General features: G+C 57.1%; 1 protein-coding gene across 3 annotated transcripts in view; it reads right to left on the reverse strand.

Annotated features, from left to right (window-relative positions):
- LOC116488244 (phosphofurin acidic cluster sorting protein 1-like) overlaps nucleotides 1-27,638 on the reverse strand; it is a 43,578-nt gene that overhangs the window by 878 nt on the left and 15,062 nt on the right. Inside the window, exons 2-23 of one of the 3 annotated variants that reach the window (XM_032185714.1) lie at nucleotides 13,507-13,594; nucleotides 10,399-10,488; nucleotides 9,943-10,068; nucleotides 9,676-9,838; nucleotides 9,429-9,520; nucleotides 8,747-8,827; nucleotides 7,908-7,967; nucleotides 7,410-7,561; nucleotides 4,427-4,520; nucleotides 4,006-4,077; nucleotides 3,678-3,808; nucleotides 3,418-3,550; nucleotides 3,196-3,300; nucleotides 2,232-2,338; nucleotides 1,904-2,058; nucleotides 1,704-1,814; nucleotides 1,511-1,613; nucleotides 1,236-1,268; nucleotides 820-862; nucleotides 701-743; nucleotides 474-615; nucleotides 151-374 (exon numbers count right to left, since the gene is read on the reverse strand). In XM_032185714.1, the coding sequence (XP_032041605.1) occupies nucleotides 151-374; nucleotides 474-615; nucleotides 701-743; nucleotides 820-862; nucleotides 1,236-1,268; nucleotides 1,511-1,613; nucleotides 1,704-1,814; nucleotides 1,904-2,058; nucleotides 2,232-2,338; nucleotides 3,196-3,300; nucleotides 3,418-3,550; nucleotides 3,678-3,808; nucleotides 4,006-4,077; nucleotides 4,427-4,520; nucleotides 7,410-7,561; nucleotides 7,908-7,967; nucleotides 8,747-8,827; nucleotides 9,429-9,520; nucleotides 9,676-9,838; nucleotides 9,943-10,068; nucleotides 10,399-10,488; nucleotides 13,507-13,594 (2,348 nt within the window). The remainder of the gene's footprint in view (nucleotides 1-150; nucleotides 375-473; nucleotides 616-700; nucleotides 744-819; nucleotides 863-1,235; nucleotides 1,269-1,510; nucleotides 1,614-1,703; nucleotides 1,815-1,903; nucleotides 2,059-2,231; nucleotides 2,339-3,195; nucleotides 3,301-3,417; nucleotides 3,551-3,677; nucleotides 3,809-4,005; nucleotides 4,078-4,426; nucleotides 4,521-7,409; nucleotides 7,562-7,907; nucleotides 7,968-8,746; nucleotides 8,828-9,428; nucleotides 9,521-9,675; nucleotides 9,839-9,942; nucleotides 10,069-10,398; nucleotides 10,489-13,506; nucleotides 13,595-27,638) is intronic. The other 2 variants (XM_032185713.1, XM_032185715.1) reach the window with 2 other exon arrangements.

Consider the following 27,638-nt stretch of genomic DNA (forward strand, 5'->3'; position numbering starts at 1 on the left):
TGGCTCGGGGTGGGACCCCTCTCCCCAGGGCTGGCTTCGCCACCTGGTTCCTGCCCTGCCAGGTCCCAGCTCTGCCCTCCCGCAGGCTCCCCCCTGCCCTTTTTTCCAACTGGTTGTACCCCCAAAAACTGGAGAGGGATGAGGCCTTACCTTTCTTGTTCTTCTCCTTGGTGACCACGGTCATGGCCATGGTGCTGGGCGGCACCAGCTCCCCGACGCCGGGGATGCGGCTGACCTGGAGCGAGCGGAAATTGCTCTTGAGCGTGTTCTTGATGCCCGTCTCCCTCTTCTCGCCCTCCTTCTTCCTCTCCAGCCCCTGGGTCGTCCAGTAGTCCACCTGCAGGCCCATCACCTCCACGCCGGGGCTCAGAGACCTGGCCAAGAGGGGAGCAGCCATTAACCCAGCTGCAGCCAGCCCCGGGACCTGGCAGCCTGGCCTGGGAGCACCCCAAACCCTCGTGTCCCTTCCTTACCCGGCCCCCGAGAGCCCGCTGCTGACCGACGGGGAGGGCGGCGGGGTGCTCACGGTCTCCTTGCCGTAGGGGGCTGCTCCGCTGGCGGTTGGCGTTGAGCTCAGCAGCGAGGGGGCGCAGGCTGTGGCATCGTCCGAGTCCACTGCGGAGGGCAAGTGGGGGTCAGGGGGGCTGGGGGACAGCACCGAGGAGCTCCTCGTGGTGAGGAAGGGGCTCCAGGGACTCACCGGAGGCGCTGAAGGACTGCTCCACCAGGCCCACCTTCACCACCTGCGAGGAGAGACGGGTGAGACGAGCCCCGCCAGCACCACGCGCTGCCCCTCTGCCCCCAGCCCGTCACACTCACCCCCACGAAGGGCACAAACTTCTGGCAGGAGTCCTCATCGGGGCTGCGCAAGGAAGGAAAGCTGGTCAGGGGCCGGCCAGCCTCGTGGCTCGGGGACCCTCGCGCTGTCAAGTGGCCAAAGGGAGCTGGCTCCTGGCCGCCGGGCCCCTCTTCTCTGCCCTCCCTCCCCTGGGCCACCCTGTCCCCGCCGTGGCAGCGCAGGGCACACTACACAAGGAGGCAAGGAGTCGGCCCCTGCGGTGCCGGGAGAGGGCTGGCATGCAGGGAGGGCAGCCCTGCCCCGCTCTGGGGGCCGCGGCTCCTCTGCACTGGCAAGAGGGACGGGACGGGACCAGGACCGGGACGGACGCACACGGGGTGGGGAGGGAGGGAAGGAGGGCGGGCCAGGCAGCGGCACAGCAAGCACGAGCCAATACCTGATATAAAAATCAAAATAGAGACTTCTCTTCCTTGGGTGCCAGAAACCAAGAGAAGGGAGAGGTGAGAGTGCAGCCGGAACACGAGCGTCAACCCCCCGGGGGCAGCACGCTGCTGGCTCACAGCCCCCAGCCCAGCCCAGCCCAGTCCGTCCGTCCGTCCGTCCGTCCCCACCGGGGAGGGGCAGGGGGGGCAGCGCGGGGCCTCACTCAGCTCGTCCCCCGTCTCCCCGCGTGCCCGGCAGGCAGGGAAGGCCACCCCGGGCTGCACTCACCTCTTCTGCTTGTACGTCAGCATGGCCTCGGAGATGGGGAGCTGGTGGGAGAGGCTGGCCCCGGCGATGAACTGGGTGACGCGGCCGGCGATGTCCACGGTGTCTGCGGGCACAGGGAGCGGTGAGAGGCCCTGAAGGTGGCTGGGATTGCCTTTTGGGGGTGCTGCCGGCCCCGTCGGGCCCCGTTCCTCACCTGCAGCGGGCGGCTCAGCCCTGCTGAACAGCTCCCGCCACGCCGTGTCCAGGAAGAGCGTGCTGTACTTGTTATCCACCGAGGCCAGGTACTTGGCGAGGGGGTGGGAGCCTGCGGGAGACACGGGGGATGCTGGCTGCAGGCAGGGGAACGGGCTGGGGAGGTGGGGGAGGACAAGGCAGGCTCGCTGTGGCTCTCACCCAGTGGCACGAGCAGGAACCGCAGGTAGTTGAGCCAGTCGGGGGTCTTGCTGGCCAGCTGCTCCACGAAGAAGCGGAGGACCACGCTCAGGTAGCTCTGGTCCCCTGCCACAACCACCTTCACCGGGGGAGGCATGTGGGAGTTGCAGTTACAGCTGCCGGAGGGACAGAAAGACCACCATGGACCCTCGGTGGCTCAGCAGGTGGCCCTGCCAGGCCAGCCAAGCCCAGCATCAGAGCCCTGCTGCCGCCACGGCGTCCTGGTGAGCCCCGGGGGGGACCAGTGCCCTCCCCAGCAGCGGCAGGACGGCGCCCGAGCTGCACTCACTATCGCTGGATGCGGGAGACGGTGGTGTTGAAGGCCGCCTGGATGTCCGCCACCGAGCAGGTGGACACGACCAGCTGCTTGTGCGCCAGGAGCTGCTCGCTCACGTACTGCCAAGGGAGAGAGCCCGGGGTGAAGCCACGCCGCGGGTGCCTGCCCCACACACGCTGCACGGGACGGCTGCCACCGCCCGCACAGCCCTGGCTGCTTGCCCGAGTGTCCCCGCTCCTCCCAGCCCCTGCGCTGAGCTCAGCGGTCACCAGCCTGCAGTGACAAGGGCACAGCTGTCCCAGGAACCGGGCTGTGCTCCTCTAAATAAAGGGGTTGAGATCAAGGGACCCTCTGATTGAGCCCTGCCATCCCACAGCAGGGCCCTCCTTTGTTCGTTCCCTTCTCTGGCTCTCTCCCACGGCACTCCAAAATCCTTCCGTGCCTCTTCAGGTGTCTGCACGCAGCTGAACAGTGCTGCTGTGCTAGACCGGGGGGCTTAGAAGTGCCCACATCAGGATCTGGGAACAGACACCACTCCTTTTTCCCCTGTTAGCATGAGAGCTAGAGCAGGAACACACCAAGGATGTGCAGCCTGGGGAAAGACTCCCCCCGAGGAGCTTTTCTCCTGCCCCAAGCATGGATTTTCCAGCAGGCCCTCTCATCTCTAAGCAGGAAAAGTGCCTCTACTGCTCCCCGGGGCCTGGAGCCAGCAGGGGGAGTGCAGCACCTCTGCTGCAGCACCCAGCGAAGCTCTGAGCAGTACAAAGTGGCGTGAGGCACGCAGCCTGACAGCCAGCCCCCTGGGACTGCTTTGGGCATTGCGCTTTGAGGATCCAGCAGCGATGGAGGAGACGGACAGACAGACTGAGTGCACGCAGCTCAGCTCTGCAAACACACTGTGTCCCCCAGGAAGGGCCACGCAGGGGTGGAGGAAGGCCCAGCAGGGAGGACCCCCGGTCCCTTGGCAGCTACTCACCTGCCCCTGCCACTCGGCGACATTCACCAGCACGATGCTCTCTGGGAGATGCTCGTCGGAGACCAGGATCTGGTTCAGCTGATCGTAAACTGATTTTCGGGGCACCTACGACAGCGTCCCCACCAAGATTAGGCTCAGCAGGCTGCCCCGACCGACCTGCTGGCCGCAGAGGGCCCAGCAGGGAGAGCCCTCCAGCTGAGGAGGCCTTTCCACGACCCTCACCTGGGTGCTGTGCCACGAGTCGGGAGAGCTCTCGCTGTCCAGGCTGCTGGTGCGGCCGCCCTGGCCCTTGGAGCTCTGCCTGTCCTTCACGGAGGTGCTGCGGGGACGCCACAGCTGCTTGCTCTCCGCCTTGCTGCGAGCCAGAAGCGGGAGAGGTGAGGCTGCGTGGGGGGAAATCCCACCTCCTCCAGCCCATCCTCACCCCGGCGAGCCATCGCTGAGCCTTCCCAGCTCTGCCACGGGGCCTGGAGCCGCCTTACCTGGGCGACACGGCACTGGGGAGCTCGGCTTTGGTCCCGGGGCCCAGCTGGGCCAGCCTGTCCACGCTGCCCTCCCTCGTGGCAGCCTCTGCGGGGGCCAGCCGGGGACTCGGCTCCTCTGCGGCCAGCTCCTGAGGGCCACACACAGTCACGTTGGGGCTCCCCGACCTCCTCCCTGTGCCCTGGGGGCCCTACAGCAGAGCTGAAGACCTCCTGCAGCCCCATCTCCTGACCCTCCTTCCAGCCCTGCTGTTCTCCAGCCCCCTCTGCCCATCCCAGGGACCGAGGGAGCTCCATCCCCGCTCCATGCCCCATAGCCTGGACTCACCACTGCAGGGACCTCTGCTCCCGGCTCCTCCTGCACTCGTGGAGCTCCTGGCTTCCTCTTCTCCGCCTCACCCTGGGGACAGGGAGCGGGGTTAGGGCAGGATGGAGTGCCCCGTGCGGGGCGGCTGCCGGTGCCCCATGCCCGCAGCGGGACCTGGCCCGGCCTCGCAGCACTTGTGCTCCCACGGGGGAGCCCGGCATCCCGCTGGGACCAGCCCCAGAGGACGCCCCCCTGCCTTGCCAGGAAGGCGATCGCTACCTGTCTGCTGGCACTGGGAGAAAGAAGAGGAAAGAAGGGAAGGAGCAGCCCCGGGTTTGGTCTCAGAGGGAGCTGCGGGCGCTGAGGGGGGTGCTGGGCTGGCCGGGGAGGGACGGGGACGGGAGGTGGTGGTGGTGGTGGTGGTGGTGGTGGTGTAACTCACAGGGCTGCCCGACTCTTGATCCTGCCCTTTCTGGCTGTGCAGACTGCCGATCTCAGTCTGGGAACCAGAATGAGAGACTCCCTCAAAGAAACGCCTGCAGAGAAACAGACAGACGGACGGACGGACAGACAGACGGGAGAGAAAAAAAAAAAAAAAGGCAGGAATAAGAGAGGAACAAAAGTCACCACGACCCCAGCGCACCCCCGCCGGCCTGTCCCAAGCAGCACAGAGCACCGTGGAGAGGTCCCCGGGGCGGGACGCAGGGGGTGGATGCCCACATGGCTTCGTGCCCCAGCAGGCTGAAACCTGCGACCCCGGGGAATTAGAGGCAGGTCTCTGCCTTCTACCAGCAGCTGCTTCCCCCTCCGGTGATCCCCTGGCACGGCAGGGTGCAGAAAGGCAGCCCCAGCGAGGCAGGGGGGTCTCCACCCAGCTAGGTGCGGGGTCTCTGCCAACACCGCAACCCAAACGTGCCGCAGTGCCACTCCAAGTGACTCCAGCACAGCGAGGGCTGCCCGCTCCCACCTTCATTTCCCCTCTTTCCACCCATCAATTATTCATCAAGGACCCCTGCACAGGCTGTGGGCTGCTCAGAGACCACAGAAGCCTTGTGGAAACCAGCAGGCTGCACCGCGGGGTCTCCCCCCAGCTCTCCCTTGCAGGCAGGCAGCCCGCCCGCACCGTGCGGCTTCCCCTTAGAGAAGTGAGGCAACTTCCCCCGGAGCTGTCTGTCTGTCTGTCTGTCTGTGCTCACTCCCAGCAAAACCTTCCCTTGATCTGGCCTGCTGGGTTGCAGGGATGACCACAGACACAGGACACGGCGCTGCTCTGTAAGCACTCTGCCAGATTTTCCACCGTTATCCTCATCTGGATTCACCTGCAGCTTCCTGCGGGATACCCACGGGCTTCTGAAGGCCCTGGCTGCCCCCTGCACTTTCCTTTTCTTGACTTCCTCATTTGCCTACAGCACGCTGTGCTGCCAGGCACGACGGCGTCGGGTGCTCTGCTTTTACTGCTCCTGCTGGGACGTTGCATCTCGGTAAGTGATGGTCCCAGCACAGAGCAGCAGCATTTACAGGCTGCCTGGAGAACTCACGGCTCAGTTTTCCCCTCGCTAGCTCCATGCCCAGCTGCTTCACCACACGGTCATTCACAAAAGCCACAGATTTGGAGGCTGTCTTGTGCCCGATGAGATATTTTCCCCAGGTCACACGGGGATAGCTGATGCCTCCTGTTAATAGCACATTTCTGCTCTCGCCACCCCTCCAGTCTCCAGGACAGGACCTCAGGCACCGTCACCACCCTGCACAGCCGTGGCTCTGCACTTGCCTCTTCTCAGCCAACAATCTCAATCCGCCCAGACAGACCATATTAAAACCTTAAGAGTCAAACCAGAGAAACATGATAAGCTTTCTAAAAATACAGCCCCCGGCCAGCTCCTCTCCTTTGTACTGTCCCTGTAATCCTACCTGATACGGCGTACCCCTGGCTGGCACCTCGAAAAGAAAGTGTCCCCAGCCCTTAGAGACTGGATTCACCCAAACTGTGTGCATTTGGTCTGGCTTTCAACGCCCCCTTCAAACGGGGCTGCCTCCCCCCCGCCACATGGAAGCTGTGTCTGTTTCTGCCCTCTCTCTCTCGCCATCCAGAAGCTTTCGTCACTAGGGGATGTGTCACGCCGAGCACAGAGCTCTCCCGCAGCTCTCAGCTCTCCTGCTTTGCAATTTAAAGGCTCTCTCCTCCAGGTGTGACTGAGTCAGAGTCTCAGCGGGTTCAGATTTAGGTAAATCCCAGTCCTTTTGCATAACTCCCTTCCCTGCTGTCCATATTCTCAGCCACCCAAGGAGAATTTTGCTCCTTCCCCTCTGACCTCCAGACCCAGGCTTTGTGGTGTCTGGCAAGGCTGTCTATGACAGAAAAACAAACCCAACAGGAGGAGCTGAATTTACAGGCTAGGTTGGAAGGTCACCACCAGCTTCCTGAGGCAACCGGGGTGAGAACGCTCTGCACTGGGACCCCACAGCCCAGGGGAATGCAAGGAGATCAAGACCTCCATCCTTTTTCTCCCCCAGCACCTCTGTTTCTTTAAAGCCTGCGGTGAGCGGTGGCATGAAACTCTTTCAGGAGCTCTGAGCAGGCCACCTCAGCAGCTCCCCATGCCCACACGCTGCTCTCTCCTCCCCAACAACTTGTGGATCTGTGGGAGATGTGACTGCAGTCCTGTTCCTGGCTCCTCCCCGTGCCCCGAAGCGGTCCCTGAATCCAGCAGTTCTCCTTTCAAACATTTTCCCTGGGGCAGACCGAGTCTGCTGCCCCTGCCAAGCACCTTCACCAGGGATACAAACTAATCCAAATCAAGTAATTAACTCTAGAGACAATAATGACAACTCATCCCAGCTTGGTCTCTTCTCGCCTAGAAGAGACTCAGGGCACCGTGAGGCAGGAAGGCAACAGAAGGCAGCTCCCTCACGGAAGGACAGCACAGAAACAGAACAGCCACGAGCAGAGAGGCCAGGTGAATAAAAAAAAAAAGCCATACACCTCCACAAGGGGTGGGAGCACAACATGCAGATCCCACGGGGACACGGGGACTGGCCCTAGCAGTCTCGAGACAACGTGCTCAAAAGACAGGCGTGCTTCGGGGTGTAAAGCCTGAGAAGGCCAGGAGTGCCAGCAGGAAGGTGTGAGAGCTAGCGCCAGCAGGGGCTGAGATCAAGGAGGTGCTTCAGGAATAGTGTCAGGTGCTGGACTGGGAGGAAATCAAATGAGTCAGTATGGAGGAACCCGGTTTTAATGGGCAGCTTTGAGGGTTTTTTTTAATCAGGATATGCAGGTGAGGATCTCAGCTGTGCCAACAGAAGATGGCAATGGGAAAGGAGCGGGGGCAATGCCTACGTTAGGCCAAGCAACAGAGAAGTGTCGGGGGCATTTCTCCAGGTCCCAGGGACGGTGCTGGTGGCCTGCGGCCTCCTGCAATCCTCACCTCAGGGTCGGCTTGGGCGTACTGTGCACGCTCTCATTGTCCTCGATCTCTGGGCCGCTGTCGCTGTTGTTGCACTCCTCCAGGCTGTCATAGAGCAAGCCCAGGTCTTCCTCCACCTCCTGGGTCTGGTCAACGGGGTCGGAGTCCAGGACCTGTGGGACAAAGCCAGAGGGCAACGAAGAATTAGGGAGTCATCGGCATCCCAGGCCAGGTGGGATTGTCACTGGGCCAAAGGAGGTTGTCACAAGCATGACATCCCCCCAACAGGCTTTTTGGGAAGGTGTTTTTGATTGGAGCATGAAGCTCGGAGTTGCCTTTTTGAGGCAGAAGGCTTTGAAAAGGCCATGCCCCAGACTGTGCTGTGCCTCACACACACTTTGGGAACAGCCCTGAGCACCTGCAGCCCAGGCTCGGGCTCCATTAGCAGGAACCAGCACCCTGACACCGACACATCTGTGAGGAGCCACTGCCAGGTGGGGCAGCCTTCCTGCTCCTTACCTCCTCTGTCACTTTAAACCTCTTCAGCAAAGCCACGAATTTCTGCTTGAAGTTGGGTTGCTGAAACAAAACAAGGGGAGAAAAAAACGGTCAGCAAAACTATCCAAGCAGGTTCCGAGATGACAAATGCACAGCCCCTAGTTGCTCTTTCACAGCTCCTTTCTGGGTCCACAGGCTAGGATCTACCTTGGTCCTTAAATTTGCTGTAGGATTTGGATTAAATCTGGGTTCCGTGAGAAGCTGCCGTACTGGGGCATGAGGGATGGTGCAGGGAGTATGACAGCTCCAGGCTGGAAGAGCACTTTCTCTCCATTTAACCCCCCTGTCTCCCAGAACACCCCTTTGAGGAATGCTGCCTTCAGTCGAGAAAAGATGGGGAACAACCTCAAGGAGAAAGTTTGCCTCCGATCAAGAGAAGATGTTGAACAAACCCAGGGACCTGACAGGGACAAGGAGATGCTTGGGGAGCAGCTCCCCCCTTCTGCTGAGTGGCAGAAGAGCTGCCAACAGCCCTCCTCGTGCCAGCCTTCCCCCTCCTCAGGAGTGAAGGAGCAGAGACCGTGTCACAGCAGTGAGTCAGAACCATTGCCCACAGATCAGCTGCACAAAGCCAGGCTAAGCATGGCACAGGCCATGAGCTGGGGTATGGCTCTGGCCAGCATGCTAATCCAGTGAAGGCAGGAGGTTTTCTCATTCTGCTCAGAGCCAAGGGCTCCATTAACTGCTCTGCACCAGTGCCAGCATCTCCCCCAACCCAAAAATCCAGCCCCACTCTGCAAGGAGGGGAGGAAGTTGAGTCCCTTCCATCCCTTTGATCACATTGGAAACGCAGGTGTTACTCTGGTCATTGAGGTGGTTCGGATCATTTTCCTCCTGGCCTTCTTGGTTTTCCTCAAGTCGTCCTCTTCGTCAAACAGATCCTGCGGGCAAGAGGCCACAGCACGTCAGAGCAACCCAGCTGCTGCAGGGAGCTCCCACTTTGAAAAGCTTGGCCCCCTCTCCCAGGGGCTTGCTCCTCACTTTCCTGCCCCTCTCCTTACCATTCTCCCCCAACAGACCTTCTTCACTAGTGGCGTTGCCCCTCCAGGGGGACAACGTGCCAGCAAGGTGCAGAGGAGGCACAGCAGCTTTCTGCAATGTCCGTGTTGCAACCTAAACCTCTTTTCTCAGCCTCCCCACCACCCACGTGCTGTTCTCCTGATCTCCCCTCTCCTGAGATCTCCCCTATCCTTATCACAGGAAGAAGGGATAGCATCCGTGGTGCAAGGGGCTCAGCAGGGCTTTTGTGCTGCAGACCAGACAGCTCCTGGGACACAACGGTGGCACCTATGGCTCATCCAAGTACCTTGTGCACCACGGTCCTTCCTGCTGCCAGGTTTTGTGGCTCTCTGCCCTCTGAAACCACGACAAATGTTTGCAAGGGAGATGGGAGAGCTTGGGGCGGTGCAGACCCTCAATGTTTGATCCCTGCCTGAGAGATGGGACCGGGATGGAAGCCGCCCTGGCAGACCTCTCCCTTACCTGGCCCTGAACAGCATCATCGCTGGCCTCCTGCTCCGAGGAGAAGCTGTCATCCTCCTCTTCAGAGTAGTTATCAATGTCTGGGGAGCGATCTGAAAGCAGACACTGCAGATGCCACAGCTGAGCGAGACATCTGTCAAGGCCCCGACATGCTCAGTGTTGCTGGCAGACGCTTGGGGATGCGCTCTGCTCCCCACGCCCCACCCCAAACGCTTGCCTTTAGGTCCGCGGGTGAACGCTAACACACCTGAAGCCTTGATTTTAGGACCCGAGGGGACGCTCCCATCCTCGTGGTCGATGGGCTGACTGGACAAGGAGTAGATGCTGATTTCGGCCACCCGGATGTTCACGTCCTTCATGTTGCTGTGGAGGCTCAGGAGCTGCCCTCCGTCCGTGGGGTGCTGCATCACCTGGGCAGGCAGACAAATGTGGGTGTGCTCGTGGCACCGAGCTCCCTCCCCAGCGCCGGCACCGGTGGTGCCAAGCTCCCTGCTCCGTGCCCAGCACCCCGTACCTCGGCCATGTTAATGATGCCCACCGCGAGGGTCTTGTAGCCCAGGATGGTGCGGTTCTTGTACCTCTTCCTGCGCTGCAGCATGATCTGCAGCTTGTTGCCGTCCCTCTTGAGAAAGTGTGGGTACTGGGGGGAGGGAAGGCAGCGTGAGGGCAGGGCTCGGGATGGCCCACGGGGAGGTGGGGAGCTCCTCGGTGCTGACATACAGCAAGGGCTGCCCTGCTCACCTTTGGGGTGCCCCTCAAAGGCCACCTGTGCTCTGCGTCACCCCCCAAATCCCCACTGCCCCTGAAACCCCGGAGCAGCAGGCCAGCAGCATGAGCCTGTGCTGCGATCAGAGCGTAGGCAGCCACCAGAGCCCCTCCTCAGAGGCTGCCCCCATCCCAGCGAGCCCCAAAACCATTCCTGCCGAGAAATGCTGTGCGAGGGGAGCACCCAGGGGGCCGGGCGAGGTACCTGCAGCGAGAAGGTCAGCTCCAGCTCGGTCTCCATCAGGCCGCCAGGCGGGAGGACGTATTCATTCGACCTCAGGACTCGCTTCGAACCCTGCAAGAAGGTTGGTAGGCGCACAGCTCGGCTGGAGCATCCTGGCCACGGGCTCCTTCACACCACACACGTGGGTCTGGTGTTTGTAGCCCGTGAGGAAGGAGCCAGTGCCTTGGTTCTGCTCTGTCCCACCTCGCAGAGCCACCTTGCAAATGCCAATAAACACTTTGTGAAATCCTGGGGTTGCTCCCCAGCTACCAAAGGCCCCTTCTCCCTGCCCACCTACTGAGACCTGCTTTTCCCCAGCCTGCTCTGCTTCGCCTGGCTCCTCGCACCCCGACACTGCGGTTGCAGACACTGCTGGAGCCAGGCAGACAGCACCAGCAGGGGAAGGAAAAGGTCCAAATGCACTGCCTGGCCAGGAAAGGGACAAAGGGACAGTCCTGGAGCACGTCTCCCTCAGCAGACAGACCCAGGTGCAGCTGGCTCTGCGGGGTCTGTCTGTCTCAGGGGTCCCCCCTCACCTACCTCATCTCTCCAAAAGCTCTTCCTAGCCATTTCCTCTGGCAACATGCCTTACCTCTCCACCTACATAACTGCTTTTTCCCCTAGGAGGGCAGTAAAAGAGGATCTCCATCAACACAGCCCACTCTTAATACTCTTTCCTTTACTTCTCTCCTACCTTCACTACCTCTGACTACGGCATGGCTGCTGACCCAGAGAGACCGAATGATCTGGGGGATGGAAAATGCCCTCTGTATGCAGCAGGCTGTCTTGGTCACAGGACGGCAGAACTCACGGACCCTCCCAAAAGGCCCACACCCCCTGGCTGTGTCCCCACAGGGCTGTGGGAGCAGCTTCGAGGATAAAATGTCCCACAGTGGTGGCACTGGTTGACAGCCTTCCTTGCACCTCAACTGCTGGTATTACCCAGGGTAGTAAGGAAGGGCAAAAAAAGAAAAACAACCCTACTGAGGGGCGAAAGGAAAGGCCTCCACATCTTGCAGTGGTGCAGCATTACAGTTCTTGCCGATACCGAGGCAAAGCCAAGCTCCACAGACACAGTCCTTCGTTCCCAAGAGGCCTTTTTGGAGCTGCCTGCAGCACTGCTCCCAGCGACTGTGCCAGCAGCAAGGCTTTCCCTGTGAAAAGGCTTCCTGAAACGGAAGAGAGGAGGTGGAGCTAATCCCCTTCACCATCTGGGAGCCTTCCTGGCCAAGAACGCCCCGACTCTTCCTTCCTGCATTGCTCTTCGTTAGGAGACGATGGGTGGTCACCACCACCACGACCTGTTGCTTAGGCACGTTCACCATTTGCTGTTTGCTGTAGGCTCCCCACCAAGGATTCAGTCTTTCCTCAAACTGCAGTTATTCTTCATGGAGACGTTATGCGCGGGGACGGCGCCACGGCAAAGGAAAGCTGAGCCTGGTCAGGGTTGTGTGGAAATGAAGGTTTCTTAAACACCACCAGCCCCTGTGCTCCTCACCACTGTGGGGGCCTCAGCCATTGTGTGTTGGGAATGACTCCTCCCTCCCAAGGGCACTCAGCGCTTGGGACAGGACCCAGGAAGGCTGAGGGATCTCCATCCCTAGAGAAATTCAAACCTCAGTTTGGACTTCAGTAGCTTGGACTTTTACCTCACAGCAAGCCCCTGACTGAGGACACTCAATGCTCAGATCCCCTCTGGGAAACAGGGGGGTTCTGCAGACGTGAGGGCTCCCTCTGCCCTTTGCCAGGGGTCTTTCCACACGTGGAAGCTGTATTTTAAAGACCAGATCACTGTGATGGCTGGGACATCCCAGACAGGCCTCCACCACCCTCTGGGGCACGTATTTTCACGGAGCAGGCCTGGCACGGGGGCTGTCATCCTGATGCAGACCCCCTGAAGCTCCCCCTTTCCTCTAGTCCCCCAGAAACCGCAGACATCATCTGCTTCCACCCCGGCGATGGCAGCGCAGTGCGGGCAGCCCTCACAGCGCTCCGTGCTGCCGTGACTCATCTGTTCCCTCGGAGAGGAGCGGGAGGGACGGCTCCATCTGAGGCCGCTCTGTGGGCAGGCTGCGCTGGAGCTGCCTACAGCTTCCATCTGCCTCCCGTCCCGGCCGGGCTCCTTTCCTCCCTCCAGGCCCCACGCTTCCCACATTTCGCTTTGGGATCCTTCAGGGCAAGGAAGCCGCCCCGCCACGACGGCAAATCCCGGCTCCCAGAGCTCCGCTAATGCAGCAGCTTCCAGCGCTAATCCAGGATTTAGATCCTAATGTGTGTGGCACAAAGAGCTCAGGGGGAGCGCAAAGCTGCCGAGCGCCCGCCCCACAATGCTTTCCATGGGATCAGCGGCTTTTTCGGGCGGCTGACAAGAACGAAGGAAGGACACCGGCGCCCCGGCTGGGTCAGGGGAGCTGTGGCAAGGACAGCACGCCCAAGAGGCATCGCTCTGCCACGCTGTCCCTCGGCAAAGGCTGTGCCCACAAACCACAAGGACCCATCCCTCTGCCACCAGCCGCAGAGAAAGGGAGAGGGCAGGATCACATGTGTGGGGATGGGGGCAAATTCCCTCTCCCCTCGGTGATAAAGGATCCTCTCCTCTTCCCTCTGCCTGGGTCAGAGTAGAGGCAGCAGGGCAGGCCAGGGCTCACGGAGAAAGGGAGGGGACAGTAGAGGCAGCACTGAGATCCCTACAGGGATCAGATGCCTGCAGGAGTCACGCACATCCCTCACACAGCCCCTGCCCTCCCCAGGGAGAGGGATCCAGACAGCGAGAGCTGCCAGAAAGCACCCAGCTCACCGAAAGAGTTGGGAGTGGGGTAAGGGATGCCAAAACCTCACCAGCAGCTTGTAAGGAGAGCCTTGGCGGAGGCAGGGAAGTGGGACGCGCTCTGTCCCAGCGCGGAGGGCTAGCCAAACTGATCCCCGATGCCAGGCAGCTCGCTGGGACACCATTTCCCCCTGCCTGGCAGCCAAAATCACCCCAAGGGTGCTCCAGGAGGCAGGAGCAAGGGGATGGCACGAAGCAGGGGACAGGCACACCGGTGCTTCACCGCGAGGGCTTGGTGCCGCCGGGCAAGGAGAGGAGCCTACCTGGATCTTCACGGCGATGAGCACCGAGCTCAGCTCTTTGTCCAGCTCCTTCAGCACCGTCAGCTTCTTCAGGCGCAGGCTGCAGAGCCTGTAAGACAGAGAGAATGGGACGCATTCAGGCACCACCATCCCTGGGGCCCTGCCACATGGTACCCGGCGCTGGGAAGGCAGCCTGGAGGCTCGGCCCCGCCGCGGGCACAGGCTCGGCCGAGGAACGCCGGCGTTCACGCGCCACCGAGGCAGCCCACGGGGGGAAAAAAAGGGAAGGAGGGAAATTAACGGAGCTAAAGCAGGCTTAAGGGATTAACGTGCGACAGGAAGTCCAACAGCAGGCCATGTGGCAGAGAGATCCCTTCCCAAGCAGGGCTGTTGCCAGCTCTGCTCAAATCTACCTTGGCCACGAGTGCTGTTTATTTATAAACCAAAGCACCTAAATCCATTCTTATCCCGGACTTAGTTAAGGCAAATGTTCCCCTGCAGGCACCACAGCTCGGCTCTCCTCTCACTCAGCTGCAAGGAGCGGACTCAGGGCAGCAGCCCCACGGGACGCCTCCTGCAGCAGAGCCACCCCGAGCACCTCGCAGCCCGGGGACACGTTAAGAGGCAGGGAAAAACCACGAAGGAGACCGAGGCTCAGCAAAAAGAGCTGTTCAAAGGATTGGTCAGTGCCCGTGGGACTGCCAGCCACCCCGACCTCCTGGCCAGGAGGTGATTTGCAAGGAACGACGGCCAAGCTTTGCCACCACTCCCCAACCGGTGCTCATTTTGGCTTCCCCTAGATCCTAGAGGAGATCCTGGAGGTGCAAGGCTTGCACGTGTAAGTCAAGGACTACTCCAATTTTCCATACAGTTGTAGTTACCCGCATGAAAAAGTTCTCCCCAGAAGATTAAAGCTTCCATAAAGAGTCTTAATTTGAGGATGTTGAAAGGTTGCAGTTCTCCCCGGCAGTCGTTCTTGCTGTAAGCCGTGCTCCTCACCCAAAGCAGCTCATTCATTACCAGCTGCTCGTGCTCCTCTCCGAGGAACTCAGGGATCCCAGCAGTACCTGGTGCCTCTCCTCGGGGAAGAGTACGTGCATGCGGATCAGCTCTGCCTATTTCCTCAGCCTCAAACTGAGCTCTTTTATGTCTGATAAGGCACTTTTAAAGCCCCTTTCTTCTCTTCCTACCCTCTCCAGCTTCCTTGCACGCAGCGGGAGAGCCACACCACGTGCAGAAAGCTGGGCACCTTCCACCCACCGCCCTCGACCCCAGAGATATTGCTTGCCCAGGGCCCTGCGACCCCAAACCCTTTTCAAAGCAGTGCTTTCTGCAACACCACCTCCCCTCCCAGCGAGATTAGCACGCATGTTCTGCACTCTAAACGTATTTATTTGCAGCAACAGAGCACACCTGTTTCAAAAGGGTGCTCCCCGGCAGCCTGCCTATCCCTGATGACCCTTTTTTTTATCTGTTACTTAACGAGTCCGTGCATCGCCCGGATTTGTGTCACTGCTGTGCAGGCACAGGTCCGGACAGCAGCAGGTCCCTCGATAATCCCTGCAGATCCCCACAGGATGGGATTGATCCACGACGATCAGAACAGTGTGTCCGTGATCCCCACAAGTTATTCAACTTTCAGGGAGGTAAGTTACAAATCTGGATCTACCTGATCATATGGGATAAGCAGGAACTGCTCTTGAGCAGCGGAACTACGGCAAGGACATCCTCTGCATCAGGTTGTGACCACAGCTGTGTAATGCTGCTTGCAACCCGCAAAATCCCCTCCCCTGGTCACAGCTTTTTAAACCAAATGCTTTTTTAAAGCAAACGCAGGAGCTCACTGAACCTGATGGCATTCAAACCTCGGAGGTGTAATTTCCCAGAGCATCCTGGACGAGGCTGGCAGAGGGGAGAGGAAAATGGGGTGAAAACACAAGGCGTGAGCAGTACAGGCAGAACAGGCACCCTGCAAAAATGGAGCTGTGCAACTACCCAAAGCTTATCCACGGGCTGGAAAATGGCCTGGCAGAGAAGCAGCCTGAGCTCTGCACAACCAAGGACCCCTTGGACATCTGTTTTTGCACAGAAGAGCCAGCGAGGAGGCAGAGGTGCTAAGGAGCACTTCTGCTGGAGCCACACGTGGAAGGTGAAGGCTGGAACATGAAGCCAGGCAGCACCGAGGGCTCTTCAGAAGGCACATCTGTGCCCCTGGTGGGATCTGGAACCTTAATGGCAGGCCTCGCGCTCCCTTTGAGCTGATGTGGCACATTTTCTCCACCGGCATCCAGCTCTCCCAGCTTCCTGAAGCCAAGGCACTGAGTCCTATGTCGCGATATACACGGATGAGGCACCGCCAGCACATGCAGAGGGGAGGAGGGAGACGTACTCCCTTTCCAGAAGCCACGTCCCTGGTGCCAGCAAGCAGGAGCAAAGAACTGGGACAGCAGCGGGTTCCTCATCAGGTGCCGCAGCTCAGGGAGGTGGGCCAGTGACGTGCGTGAAGATGACCTGGGATGAAGGCCGACGTCAGCCTGCTTCAAGAGCCTCCCCTGGGGAGAGCGTGACACAGCGTGCACAGCTTGCTAGCACACTCCTGCCTCTCTGCTCTCCCACAGGTGGCACTCGGGTGGCTTCACAAGCACAGCAGGCAAAGGGACAAGCACAGCGTCCTGTGAAAAGGTTAGGTCCATCCTTCCTCGTCTTCACAGCTGGCTGCCCTCAGCTGTCCAGAGTTCCCCTTGTGGGATGGCCACTCGGGGCAGAACCCAGCCTTTTTTCCATGTGCAACACATTCAGCAGGCCCTCGGTGCCACTGCATTAACCCCGAGCCTTTCATCTTTCCTGTCCTCCAGGAGAGAAAGCCCACCAAAGCCCACCCCAGCAGCCCCAGCTGCAATCGTCCGCCTGGGCAGTCCCTTTTTAATTGCATTAAAGGTCACCAGCTCACAGCACACGCACACTTATCAGGCACGTCCTGCTCCCACCAGCCCTTGGAAGGGTGCCTGACTCTTTAATCCCCGGGCAGCTGAGCTCAGAACAGCTCCGCTTTGCTCGGTGCTTTGCCCTTGAGCTCGCTGCCGCCGGCTGCTCGCTTTACGCAGGCAGACAGAAGCCGCTTCCCCGCTGCAGGGACACGCGTGGGGCTGCCCAGGAGCTCCGAGTGCCACCCAGAGGCCTCCCGGGAAGAGCCTGCTCTCCCATCGCAAGCTCTCAGCACTCCTCCGTGTCCTGAGCCAGGCTTCGCAGCGTGGTGGTGCCACTGAGATGGCACAGCAGCTCACTGAGGATATAAAACTCTTCCTCTGTAGGCAACGCGATGTGCAAAGCCATTCTCCTCCTCAAAGCTGAGTGTATCGGAGCCCAAACTGCTCTTGGACCAGCTGCGATGGTTCCTCCACAGGGTTTTAGTAGGTTATGCTTTGAAACATCGTTGATAAAGCCACGATGCACTAAGCAGCATGTGCCAGCCCTGCCACGGGGAGAGGCAGGAGCAACGCTGCCCTCAGGGGGCTTTGCTTTGTGCTCCCCTCTCCAGAAAGTTACCTCTGCCGCGGGCCTTCAGCTGCCGTCATGCTGCCCACGCGTCGGCGTGCCGCTGGTGCACCTGGAGTAAGACATGAACCGCTTGTAACGCCGTGTGCCTAAGGGAAGGATGGCCCCGAGCAGCGGGGCGGCGAAGCAGGGCCATGAGGACGCCGGGCTCGGAGCCATCACGCAGCTCACAGCCCCCCAGGTCAGGGCACACGTGCTTGGCCGAGGCCACACACCCATTTGGGGAGCTTTCCCCATTCTCCAAAACACCCACTAAGCACAGAGCAGCCCAGGATTCCCACTGCCAACAGCTCCAGCAATTTCCTTCCCCTCGGGGTCACCCTTGGAGGTTTGGACGTGCCTCACCATGGGGCTGCACAGCTCTCCACGCAAACCGCTTCCCACTTTTCCAGGTTGGTTTGTTTTTTTATTAAGCTACCATCCTTCTGCTCCGCCATAAATGCTAAATGAGCGAATTGGTTTGACCCGTCGGTCAACTTAAGTGGAAAGAGGAATATGGTAACTGGCTCTGCATGCTCCCCGACGCAGCACTTCTCCTGCTAACCTTTAATCTGAGTCCTGTCAGACACAACCCGGCAGCAGCCCAGCGTGCCGTTTTACAGGCCGGTCATGCTGCTCTGGGCTAGACAAAGTCAGCAAGGGAGAAATGCCCTACCAAGGCATCGTGGGCTGGTATCACCCCCAAGATCTGCACCAGCCGGAGCGCTGCTATTTTAATAAACCTCCTGCGCTGCCTTCCCAGACCTATTCAGCCCTGGTTTAAGGCTTTCCCCGCTAGTTTTGCTTTAAATCTTGTCCTTTTAGGCAGCATGAAATTTGGTACCCACCTGTGGCTGAGAGCACAGCTTTTACCCACCATCCCAGCCCTCTCGGTCTCTGCAGGCTACTGCCCAAGCAGCAGCAAGAAGGGACCAGGTTGACCAAAAATGAGGTTTTCTTTTCTGCATGGAGGTTTCCAGCAGCTATTTTAAAAAAAAAAAACAACAAAGAACTTCTGATATGCAAGTCCCTCACCACACTGGCCTAGACCAGTGAGGCCGCTGTGCTGACCACAGGTGACACAAGCACCCTCGTCTGAAAAGGAGGGACAGAAGTGGTAAAATCACGGGGGAGCAAACTCTGTGCATTCCGTGGTGCGAGCGAGATCAAAACAGAAACCCTGCGACCTGCCTAGAAAGAGCCAGCCAGCTGTCAGAGCCCCAGCAGAGCTCTCACACGCTGCACAGCAAGGAGCTGCAGCTTACCTGGTGCCACAGAGCAGCTTGGCTTTTAGCACAGAGCTGCCTGCAAGCACCCGCCGTGACAGGGGTGCTCCTTTCCACCTGCCCGGGTGGGTGTTGGCCAAATCAAACCTGCAGGTTCAGACGCAGTGCCCTCGTTTTCTTTCCAAGTGCTCTGAATTTCACACGGGAGGCGGATAAACGTTCCTGAAATGATTCATCCCCAGCTCTTCGACGTGGCCTGCTCCAGAAATGGGTGCCAGTGCATGCACCTTGGGCCTGGCCCACGGGCGGCTCCGCGCCAGCCAGCTGAAGCAGAAGAGACAACAATGTGACTTGTTTTGGTTCACTGACCACACCGTGGAAGAAAGAAAAGCTAGCTCGAGCCCAAAATAATACTGTTTTGAAAACAGCCAGGAAAGGCACCTCTGACTCTAACTAACGCAGAGGAAGTGGTTAAGAAGGGCAGGCAACAATTAAGACTGCAAGTAACTGTGAAATCAGCTACGATTTTTAAGAGAAGGACAAAAGTCAAAGGACAACAACACCAGGGGAGCGAACTGAACCAAGGGCTCAGGACCAGGGCATCCCAGGAAGGTACTCAAACAAAAAACCTAGTTCAGAAACATCTGGTAATTCCTTAACAAGAAATGCTGTAAGGGGATCAGACAAACCACCCCGGTGCCTGGAGGGAGGGGCAGCACCGCAGCCTGGTTAGACTGCGCTATCTTCAGCTCCCAGGGCCAAGAGGCAAGCGTGCAAAAGATCAAACCAGGCACAATTACCAACAGTGTGCATGGCAATACGCAGGGACTGCAACAAAATGCAAACCCGGAGAAGCCAAGGTCCCAAAGCATTCAGCAGCTTGTCGGTAGCACCTTATATTCACCCTCCCTCGCTGAAGACGCTGGCTTCTCAAGGAACTTGCCAGGCTCCTTCTGCTTCCTTGCAAGAAGCAGGTCACAGGGATACGTCCTTTAGGGACTCCGCAGTGCAGTTTGACTTGCCCAAACCCTACAGATTCTGCACCTGTAGTGCAGCCAGCCCTGCTTTGTGCAAGGGAGAGGCAGTCCTGCAGCCAGACCAGCAGCAGGAGGAACTCAAATAGGCTGGTACCACAAAGAGGAGGAACGTCTGGAACGAGGTCCTGGGTTTCCTGGGTACCACGATCTTGCCAGAACTGGCAGATGCAAAGCCTGCGCTGGCTTAGTTTTTAATATGCGCTGAAATTGCCTTGGCGAATTAAAATACGGCTTTAGAAGAATAATCCCTGCTTAAAATCAACGTGTAATTAGAGAGGCATGTAAAGGCCAGTTAGAGCTGGGCCCCACTGCAGTTACCCCTGCCCTCAGCAGCGGCACGCACGGCCCCGCTGTCCTTCACATTGTGACAGCCAAAGCACAGGGCACAGGCACGTCTTACCTGCAGGGGGAAAAGAAAAAAGCAAAAAAAAACCCACCCCAAACCAACAACGAGGCTCATTTTCCTGCACTGCCACAAAGCACAAGCTGGTCTGCTCTTCCCCTAGTCAACGCTCTGCATGTAGCAGTCAGTCTTGTCTGTCACAGGGCTTTTGTGAGCCTCCTCTGAAACTTGTTTTGCTTCCTCTGTGCCCAGTTATTACTATATTCAGCACCCCATTACTATATATATGCCACCCTTTTATCCCCCGTAACCCAAGTAGCCCACGTTCAGTGGCAAAGGGGCTTCTAGGCAGCATCCAGCCGTGACCTCACTCCTGGGGAGGCCAAGAACCATCACAAGTCAGGCAGCGAGTCCTGGCACACAGCACTGCCCCCAGAAATCACCCACAGCTTGCAGGGCACAGTCCTCTGGGCCAGGATTTTACATCTGGACCAGGCTAATAACGTACACAGCCCTGCCCGGACCCCAAGCCTTCTGTCACGGGTGCTTCCTGGGGCCCAGGCCATGGTGACTATTCATCTGGGCCAAGAACCTCACGCTTCAGCAATCCCGAGCCTCCCTTCAGCTTCCATTACGCTCGAGCCTCGGTGCAAGGCTATTTGTTTGCAAAAAGCTCTTCCTTTCCTTCTCCTCTGCGGTGGCTTTCCTCCAGACCAGATGTGGGCAGATAAGAGCCAAGCAAGCGCTCCTCAGAGTAGACACAAAAGCTGAGATGTTGTATTCAAGTCTTTAGAAAAAGAGAAATGCATTCAAATGAAAAGTGCATGGAAATGTTAAGTATCACCCTATTATACAGCTAATAATAATAATAATAATAAATTTGTGAATTTAAAAGAAATTGCAGTAAGGCTCTCCATAGCTTTAAAGAATTCAAAGAAGCGGCGCGGGGAGCTCACCGGGCAGACATCAGGGAGCAGAGTTTGCCGAGGGCTAGCCTCTCCCTGCCCTGGCTGCACAGGGAGAACACCACGAGCAACCAGAAATGAAACACTTCGGCTCGCTGGCAAGTCGCAGAGCTGAGGAAACCAACTGGGAGCCTGAAAAAGCAGAAAGGTGATTCTCCTCTTCGAACCCCCACGTGAGAAGGGAGGGCACACGCGATAAGATCTGCCAGCTCCAGCCTCTTGGAGGGCACCGACCGGAATCCGTTGGTTTCTGACTGCTCAGGAATAATAATCCTCCATCCAATTAACTGGGCTTTCTACAGAAAACATGTTTAGATGAGTGTTCTTATAATCCGGCACATCTAAAGTAGCTTCAGCGAGCCAATCTTAATAGACCGACTTTGGAGATTTTAACTGAGCTCTCATTTCCATACAAAAGCAGATTAATTATTTGTGAGCTTTCCCTCTAGTAAACACAACGTGAGTCACCCTTTCACTTTCAAAAAGGAAGCTAAAAATGAATACACTGCGTAACCCTGTAATTCTTACAGGGCTCTGGGAGGAAATGCCAGAAGGGGCTCACGGGACTGGGTACGATTTACCTTGTTGGTCACCCTGAGCCCACGCTGCTGCACCAGCTGCTCTACAGGTGGGAATGGTCTTCCCACTGACCCCAGCCTGTGAGAACATGCATAAGGCTTTTTCTGTATAGCTGAGATGCTCCAGAATGTAAGAAAAGCAGAAGCAAGGCTGCAGCAGAGCCCCAGGGAGCCTGGTGACAGCAGCAGTACCGGCAGCACGGCTATTAGCATTTGGTCCTCCAGCTCCGGCCCATTTTGGAGAACAGAAACGTATGTGGTCTGACAGCCTTGTGTGTTTCTCTTCTCACTGCCAAAAGGGACAAAGGGTCCAACGATCATCCCAGCCTCTGAGGACTCCTATTCCCAGCATCCACATCTTGAACTCTATGAAAGAGGCTTGAAGTCCTTCACATCTGCACTGGCAAAAGCCACAGGTGAGTGCACGTCGCCTCAAGTGTTATCATGAAGATGCATTAATCGCATTGTGCCTAAACAAGATTCTCCTCATTCAGCCCAGGTTTTGTTATTGGCACAAGTCCTGGTGAGTTTTCTGAAGCAAACCTCTCTCCCTGGGACTTGCCTTTACAATAGGAACCACTGAAGCACTTCCAACCTGAAATTTATTGTTTCCAGCTGAGTCTGCATCTGGTGCTTTTTGCTTTACATTTGGACCTTGGTCCAAAGCATCCGCAGAGTAGGAGACAGAGGCTGCCTTCTCGGCACGTATTATTCCCATAGCCAAAGGCTAGTTACTGGGCCAGTTCTTGGCTAAGAAGCGGCAGCGTGGAGAACTCCTGCTCTCTGCCCAAAATCAATTCCCGGCGTGTAACCCAGAGAACAGTGTAAAGCTATCGATGTTCCCGAAAACCTGAGCTGCTTCAGTAACAGAAACCAAACCGGCTCTCCCCTTTTTGGCAGCAGACCAGCACCTATTGAAAGCAGCAGCACTGAATAAATCTCTTCCACGGTTGAGGCTGCTAGAAAACCCGGCAGCCTCTTCAGTACCGGGTAGGCACATTCGTAAAGAGGAAGAGGTGGGTGAGACGGATCTCAGCGCTGTCTGAGCAATGCGAGGACAGCCCTACCTGCTGCAACAGAAGAGGATGCTGCTGTTCACGAGGCTTCTCCATCCAGCCTCAGGGGCAGTCTGCCTGTTATAAGCATGGTTTTGTTAAAAGGAAAGCCCTGTGGTCAAACAGGAGCCGTGCTGACAACAAAATACTAGCAGGACACTGCTGCCCTCTGGGATTTGATGGTCCATACCCTGCCAGCCCTGATGGCTGCCCAAAAACCTACCTGCAAGGCAGCACGGCTCAGACAGAGGAGAGCTACAAGGTGCCGCTGCTGAGGGAGGTCACCAGATGCCTCTCGAGCAGGAGCTGCATTTTTACAGACGCCTTTATGATTTACATTCAAGCCACAAATCCCTTCAATAGAAGCAGATGGAGGTGGATTGTGTTGGGCTGTTATCGCCTTCATCAAATCCCCTTTTCTCCCCCCAGACTTTCCTGACAGGCAGATTTCCCTGACCTACTTTTCCAGAAAAGTTTCAGCTACTTCCCCTGAATTTCAGTGAGCTCCCACGTGCCAGCAAGCAGCTCCTTGAGAGCAGGCAGTGCCTCCCAGGAGGAATGGCTGGAGCACGCCAGCCAGAAGCCCCCAGTGCAAGCCCACCCCGGGCTGCTGCGGCACAAAGACACAGGCCAGAGACGATACAAGCTGGGCTCTGTACATGAGCAGACACCCGTGTTCCCCCACAGAAAGTTTAAGCAAATTTTGTTCGTGCCTATCTCCATATATGAAGGTCAGGGGAGAGGCCCAGCAGGGACATGGAGGCCCTGGAGCGTGTCCGGAGCAGGGCTACGAAGCTGGTGAAGGGCCTGGAGCACAAGGCCTGTGAGGGGCGACTGAGGGAATTGGGGGTGTGTGGTCTGGAGAAGACGAGGCTCAGGGGAGACCTCATTGCTCTCTGCAACTACCCGAAAAGAAGGTGTGGGGAGCTGGGGGTCAGCCTCTTCTCACAGTGATGGGGCTAGAGGGAATGGCCTCAAGTTGCCCCAGGGGAGGTTCAGGTTGGCAATGAGGAGACATTTCTCCTCAGAAAGAGCAGTCAGGCACTGGGACGGGTTGCCCAGGGAGGTGGTGGGGTCACCGTCCCTGGGGGTGTTCAAGGAAAGGCTGGACGTGGTGCTGAGGGATGTGGTTTAGTGGTGACAGTGATGGTGAGGGCTTCCTCAGAGGGGAGAGCAGGCAGTCTGGCTGGCAGGCCTTACACAAAAACACGCCTCAGCAGCCACAGGACCGGGGACACAGAACCATAAGTGCAGAATAAAACGCTCGCTACCACACCACTGAGTCACGACAGGGATCAAAAGAAAATGCAGAGCTCATGGGAACGTGCAGCTGGGGCAGGCTGCTGGCACGGGCAGCAAAACCACTCGGCCCCAGCTGCCACAGCACCTCGCAGTGCGGCTCCTCTCAGAGGCTGACGGCAACGTGCTCCTGAAGCCCCGCGTGACGGCTCCCCCGGGATTCTGCATCGACGTCCCTCTTTCTAAGGAAAGGGAAGAAGTCTGATATCACTCAGCGCTTCGGGGAAAGAAACCAGAGGAAGGAATATTCCTACTTTAAGTACAAGTGCTGATCTCTGGAAAGCTTCAAGGGCTGCAGGCTGTTATTTTGCCAAGAAGAGCCATGTCAGATTCTTAATGCGCTCGGTCAGAGAAGAAAAATAAGGTTGAGCCTGAGCAGTCCAGCTTGCATTCCTGAAATGCAAATCTAAGCTGCATCCAAGTCTTCAGCACAGCATCACAAATACTCCCTGAAATAGAGCCCCATGGAGCGAGCCCGTCGATGTGCCAGTGTGCACAGAATATGGTCTCACACCAGACACTCCCTGGGCTGGAGTTCTTCAGGATTGTATTCATCTTCTCCAAGAAGGATTATTTTGATTTAGGATAATACTGAACAGGCACCTGAGTGTACAGACCCCCTCCGGATCTCCACTGGTGAGCTTTCACCATGACAACTGAAAATGTATTCCTGCTATTTATTTAAACAAGCATCTTGAGGCGTAAGGACTTTCCCCTTCATTCTGTAGCAGCCCAGCATTTTAAGAAGCTCCTCTGAGAAACCTTACTGAAGGCCTTTAGGGAATCCTACTGGGCAGCCTACCAACAAGATCTCACAGTTCTTATGCCCCAACAACTCCACAACATCTGAGAGGTAAGTCTTCTTTTCACGGTCCCTTCTTTCAGAAGGGACCATACACCAATGTCATGCCTGTCCATGTGCTCCACTACCTGCTCCTTAGCTTCCTTATAAAGGAATTTCAAAGCAATTTCATATAAAAGAATTCTTGGAGCAGGGTTTCTTCATAAATGACTGGCATCCCAACCCTAGTGATGGGGCACTCCCTGGGCAATGCCCAATGCTTCTGTGTGAGGCTGACCTGTTATTACCACATCGTCCACCGGAGCAGAGAGAGCAAAGCTGCCGTGCCTTTTCCACCCAGAAGGCAAACCAATCTGGATTTGTCACAGAGATTCCTCGGATGGTGAGGTCCTTCTACGAACTAACCCATCACATCAGGAGGAAGGGCAAACACATCCAGTCACCAATGTTAAATTAACTGAAGTTACTTTGTCTCAAGCTCCCTATTTCTCCAGCCTTCAGAGAGAGAGCAAACAGAGCTTGGCAGCCTCAGAAACGTGTCAGACACGCTACTGAACCCATCCAGCTCCCAGAAACGTGGGAGGAAGAAACGCTACCACACAGACTCTTCAGCGGAGCGCTTCCCCAGAACCAGCACAGCTACACCAGACATCCTCACCTCCCCTCCTTCCTCCTCCAAGGCCCCTGAGATCCACGGGCAGCTGTGCAAAGGGCTTCTCACACCAAGCCACCTCTCGCAGGACAGCTGGACGGCCACAGGAGGAGACAGTGACGTGCTGCCACCACGCTGGCCTCCGCAGCTGTCACCCAGGGGCACTGCCTTCAAATCCCAGCAGGACAAGGTGCTCCCTACAGAGTGCTCTTGCTTCGCCTTATGGTGCCACACTGCTTTCACTGTCACTTGGCCAAGCCATGAGCACTCGGCCTGTTCAGCAGACAGGTCCTTATGGAGGCACCTGAGCAGGAACAGCCCGCAGACTGACCCCAGGAGGCGATCCTCATGAAGCAGGCAGCCACCAGACAACACCTGGCAATGACCAGCAGATATCCCAGCGAGAATTTGCTCCAAAAGCCTCCTCAGCTCTTGAGTTCGTGGCTTTCCTATGGCTACTAGTCAGTAGCAGGGCTGCTCAACCACTACTGCACCCTCCCTGGTCCACGAGAGAAGACAGCCAGACCCTGGGGAAGGCTACTCCCAGACCTCTTTGGCACTGATTATTACAATATTTGTGGTTGATAATAAGAGAACCCAACGTATTACTGTGAGATATTGCCCAGCCACATCTTTACTGTGTGAGCATTTACAGCTTTTACTGCAGAACCACTGGTGGGCTCCTCACCGGTGTGGTCTATCACAGGCCTCCTTGTGCAGCCAGTGAAGGGATTTTGGAGAAAGGGCAGAAAGGCAGAGCAAGGCCAGCCAGCTGAACTCAGCCGAGGGGAATGAACTCCCAACGCCCTCTCGAAGCACTGCAGCCAGTTGGAAATCTCAGTGTCACGAAATTTCTGGGCTCACACAAACACTCGACAACCACAAGTCCCGGCACCGCCGGCAGCTAAAGAGCAGCCAGCCTGTAGGAGAGGACTTTCAAGGTCTGCACCCAAAGGGTGAGCAGTGGTAAGTAAAAGTGTGAGTTGAGACCTCAAAACCAGAAGGCACTGATCTTAAAATAGCAGGAATTCCTGCTCAAACCAGGACACCATACCCACAACAGAAGCATGCTCCACAGCCCTGGTCTAGGTGCTGTTTGTCAAGGGGATGCCTAGGATCCCATCCAACAGGTTATTTTTAAGACCTGGATCTTTAACTTGAGCTTTTCATTAGGCCGCGTGGATATCCCAGGCAGGGTTCAGCCACTCACCGGATCCCATGACCAGTACAGAAATAGCTCAGGGTTATTTTATCACTGACACTTCTGTCATTTGCTGTGACCCCCTCTCCACACATGCAGCCAACTGAGACATCAGAAGCAGGTTTCTTGCAGACGGTTTTGACTGAGCATAGCTGGCAATGGAATTTCTTTTCCTCCTTACCAGGAGGGCAAAGAAGCCACAAGTACTTTTTTTTTTTGCGTCTGCATGAGAAGTGGACATGCTGCCCTTCCCGAAGCCCACTGCTCCCAAGAAGGCAGCTCCTCCAGCCCTCTGTGCACTGCTGGACGATCCCAAACTTACACCAGGGCACAGAAAAAGGGAGTCTTGGTCAAGGGTGTTTCATACCAACACACAGAGCAGTGAAGGATGCTAGACAAGTATCTTGCTAGAATGAATTCATGGAGCTGGAGGCTTTCCAGAGGAGAGAACATAGTGTTGGTTTGCTACTGCAGAAAAGACATCAGTAACAAGGCACAGGGACAGCAGGACGCAGATCCGCAGGAGCTTCCAGGAGCAGTATGTTTCAAAGGTGGGCTAGGAAATACTGTTTTGTTGTCTTAAGTCTGGATTTGGGATTACCTAGAAGGACAGAAACAGCCTGCTATCAAAGGAAAGCAGAACTGCATCAAAAGTTGACTTCCAGCCATACCCATTGTGTAAACATTATCCAGAAGTCAGCCACGTGAGGAATGAGAGAGGACGCCAATCATGATCTTCTCCAGGGCCCTCTTCAGCCTCCCAGCTGGCAAACAAACCAACAGCCAACTATTCCAGGAGAGGACAACGTCTCTGGAAGAAAGCTTCCCACTTGGGCTGTGCCAAATTGGCAGGCACACAAGGGCTGGCTCCCGAGGGCTCGGCTTCAGCACCTCTTGGGCCCTGCTCCAGCCCCAGCCCTGGGGAGGAGGAAGAGGAGGAGGAGGAGGAGGAGGTCATCCATGTCCACGTGCGCCTGGCGGCTTGTTTCCAGTCGCAGGAGGATGTGACTGCTCCGTTAGGGCAGTGCTGCCAGCAGGATCTGAGGATGTCAGCAGTCTGTTCTGCCTTTCTGCCTTGCACAAGTCGCCCACGTGCATGGTATTGGTTCATACAAGCCTATTTCAGAAGGAGTTGAGAAAGTTATTACCATTATTTCTACCTTTGCCTGCTCAATCTTGTTGTCCTAGTTACCAGAGCCCTGGTGTCTAAGGCAACCAGCCTTGGCAAGTAAGCAGCACAACGCGGTGAGATGCAACACAAATATTTAAGATGACTTTCTGGAACAGCAGAAGTAGAAACAACTAAGGGTAGTCCTGTGCCTGTTTGGCTCCCCGTCAGACCCCCAGAAGCCCAGGAATGGACTCTCAGGCATGCCTGTGGTACACCCAGGAGGCATGTGCTGGGCTGCAAACCCAGCTCACACAGGCAGGAGCTCTCCCTGCACACCCCCTCGCACAGAA

This window comes from Aythya fuligula, chromosome 3 (genome assembly GCF_009819795.1).
Source record: "Aythya fuligula isolate bAytFul2 chromosome 3, bAytFul2.pri, whole genome shotgun sequence".
Taxonomy (NCBI): domain Eukaryota; kingdom Metazoa; phylum Chordata; class Aves; order Anseriformes; family Anatidae; genus Aythya; species Aythya fuligula.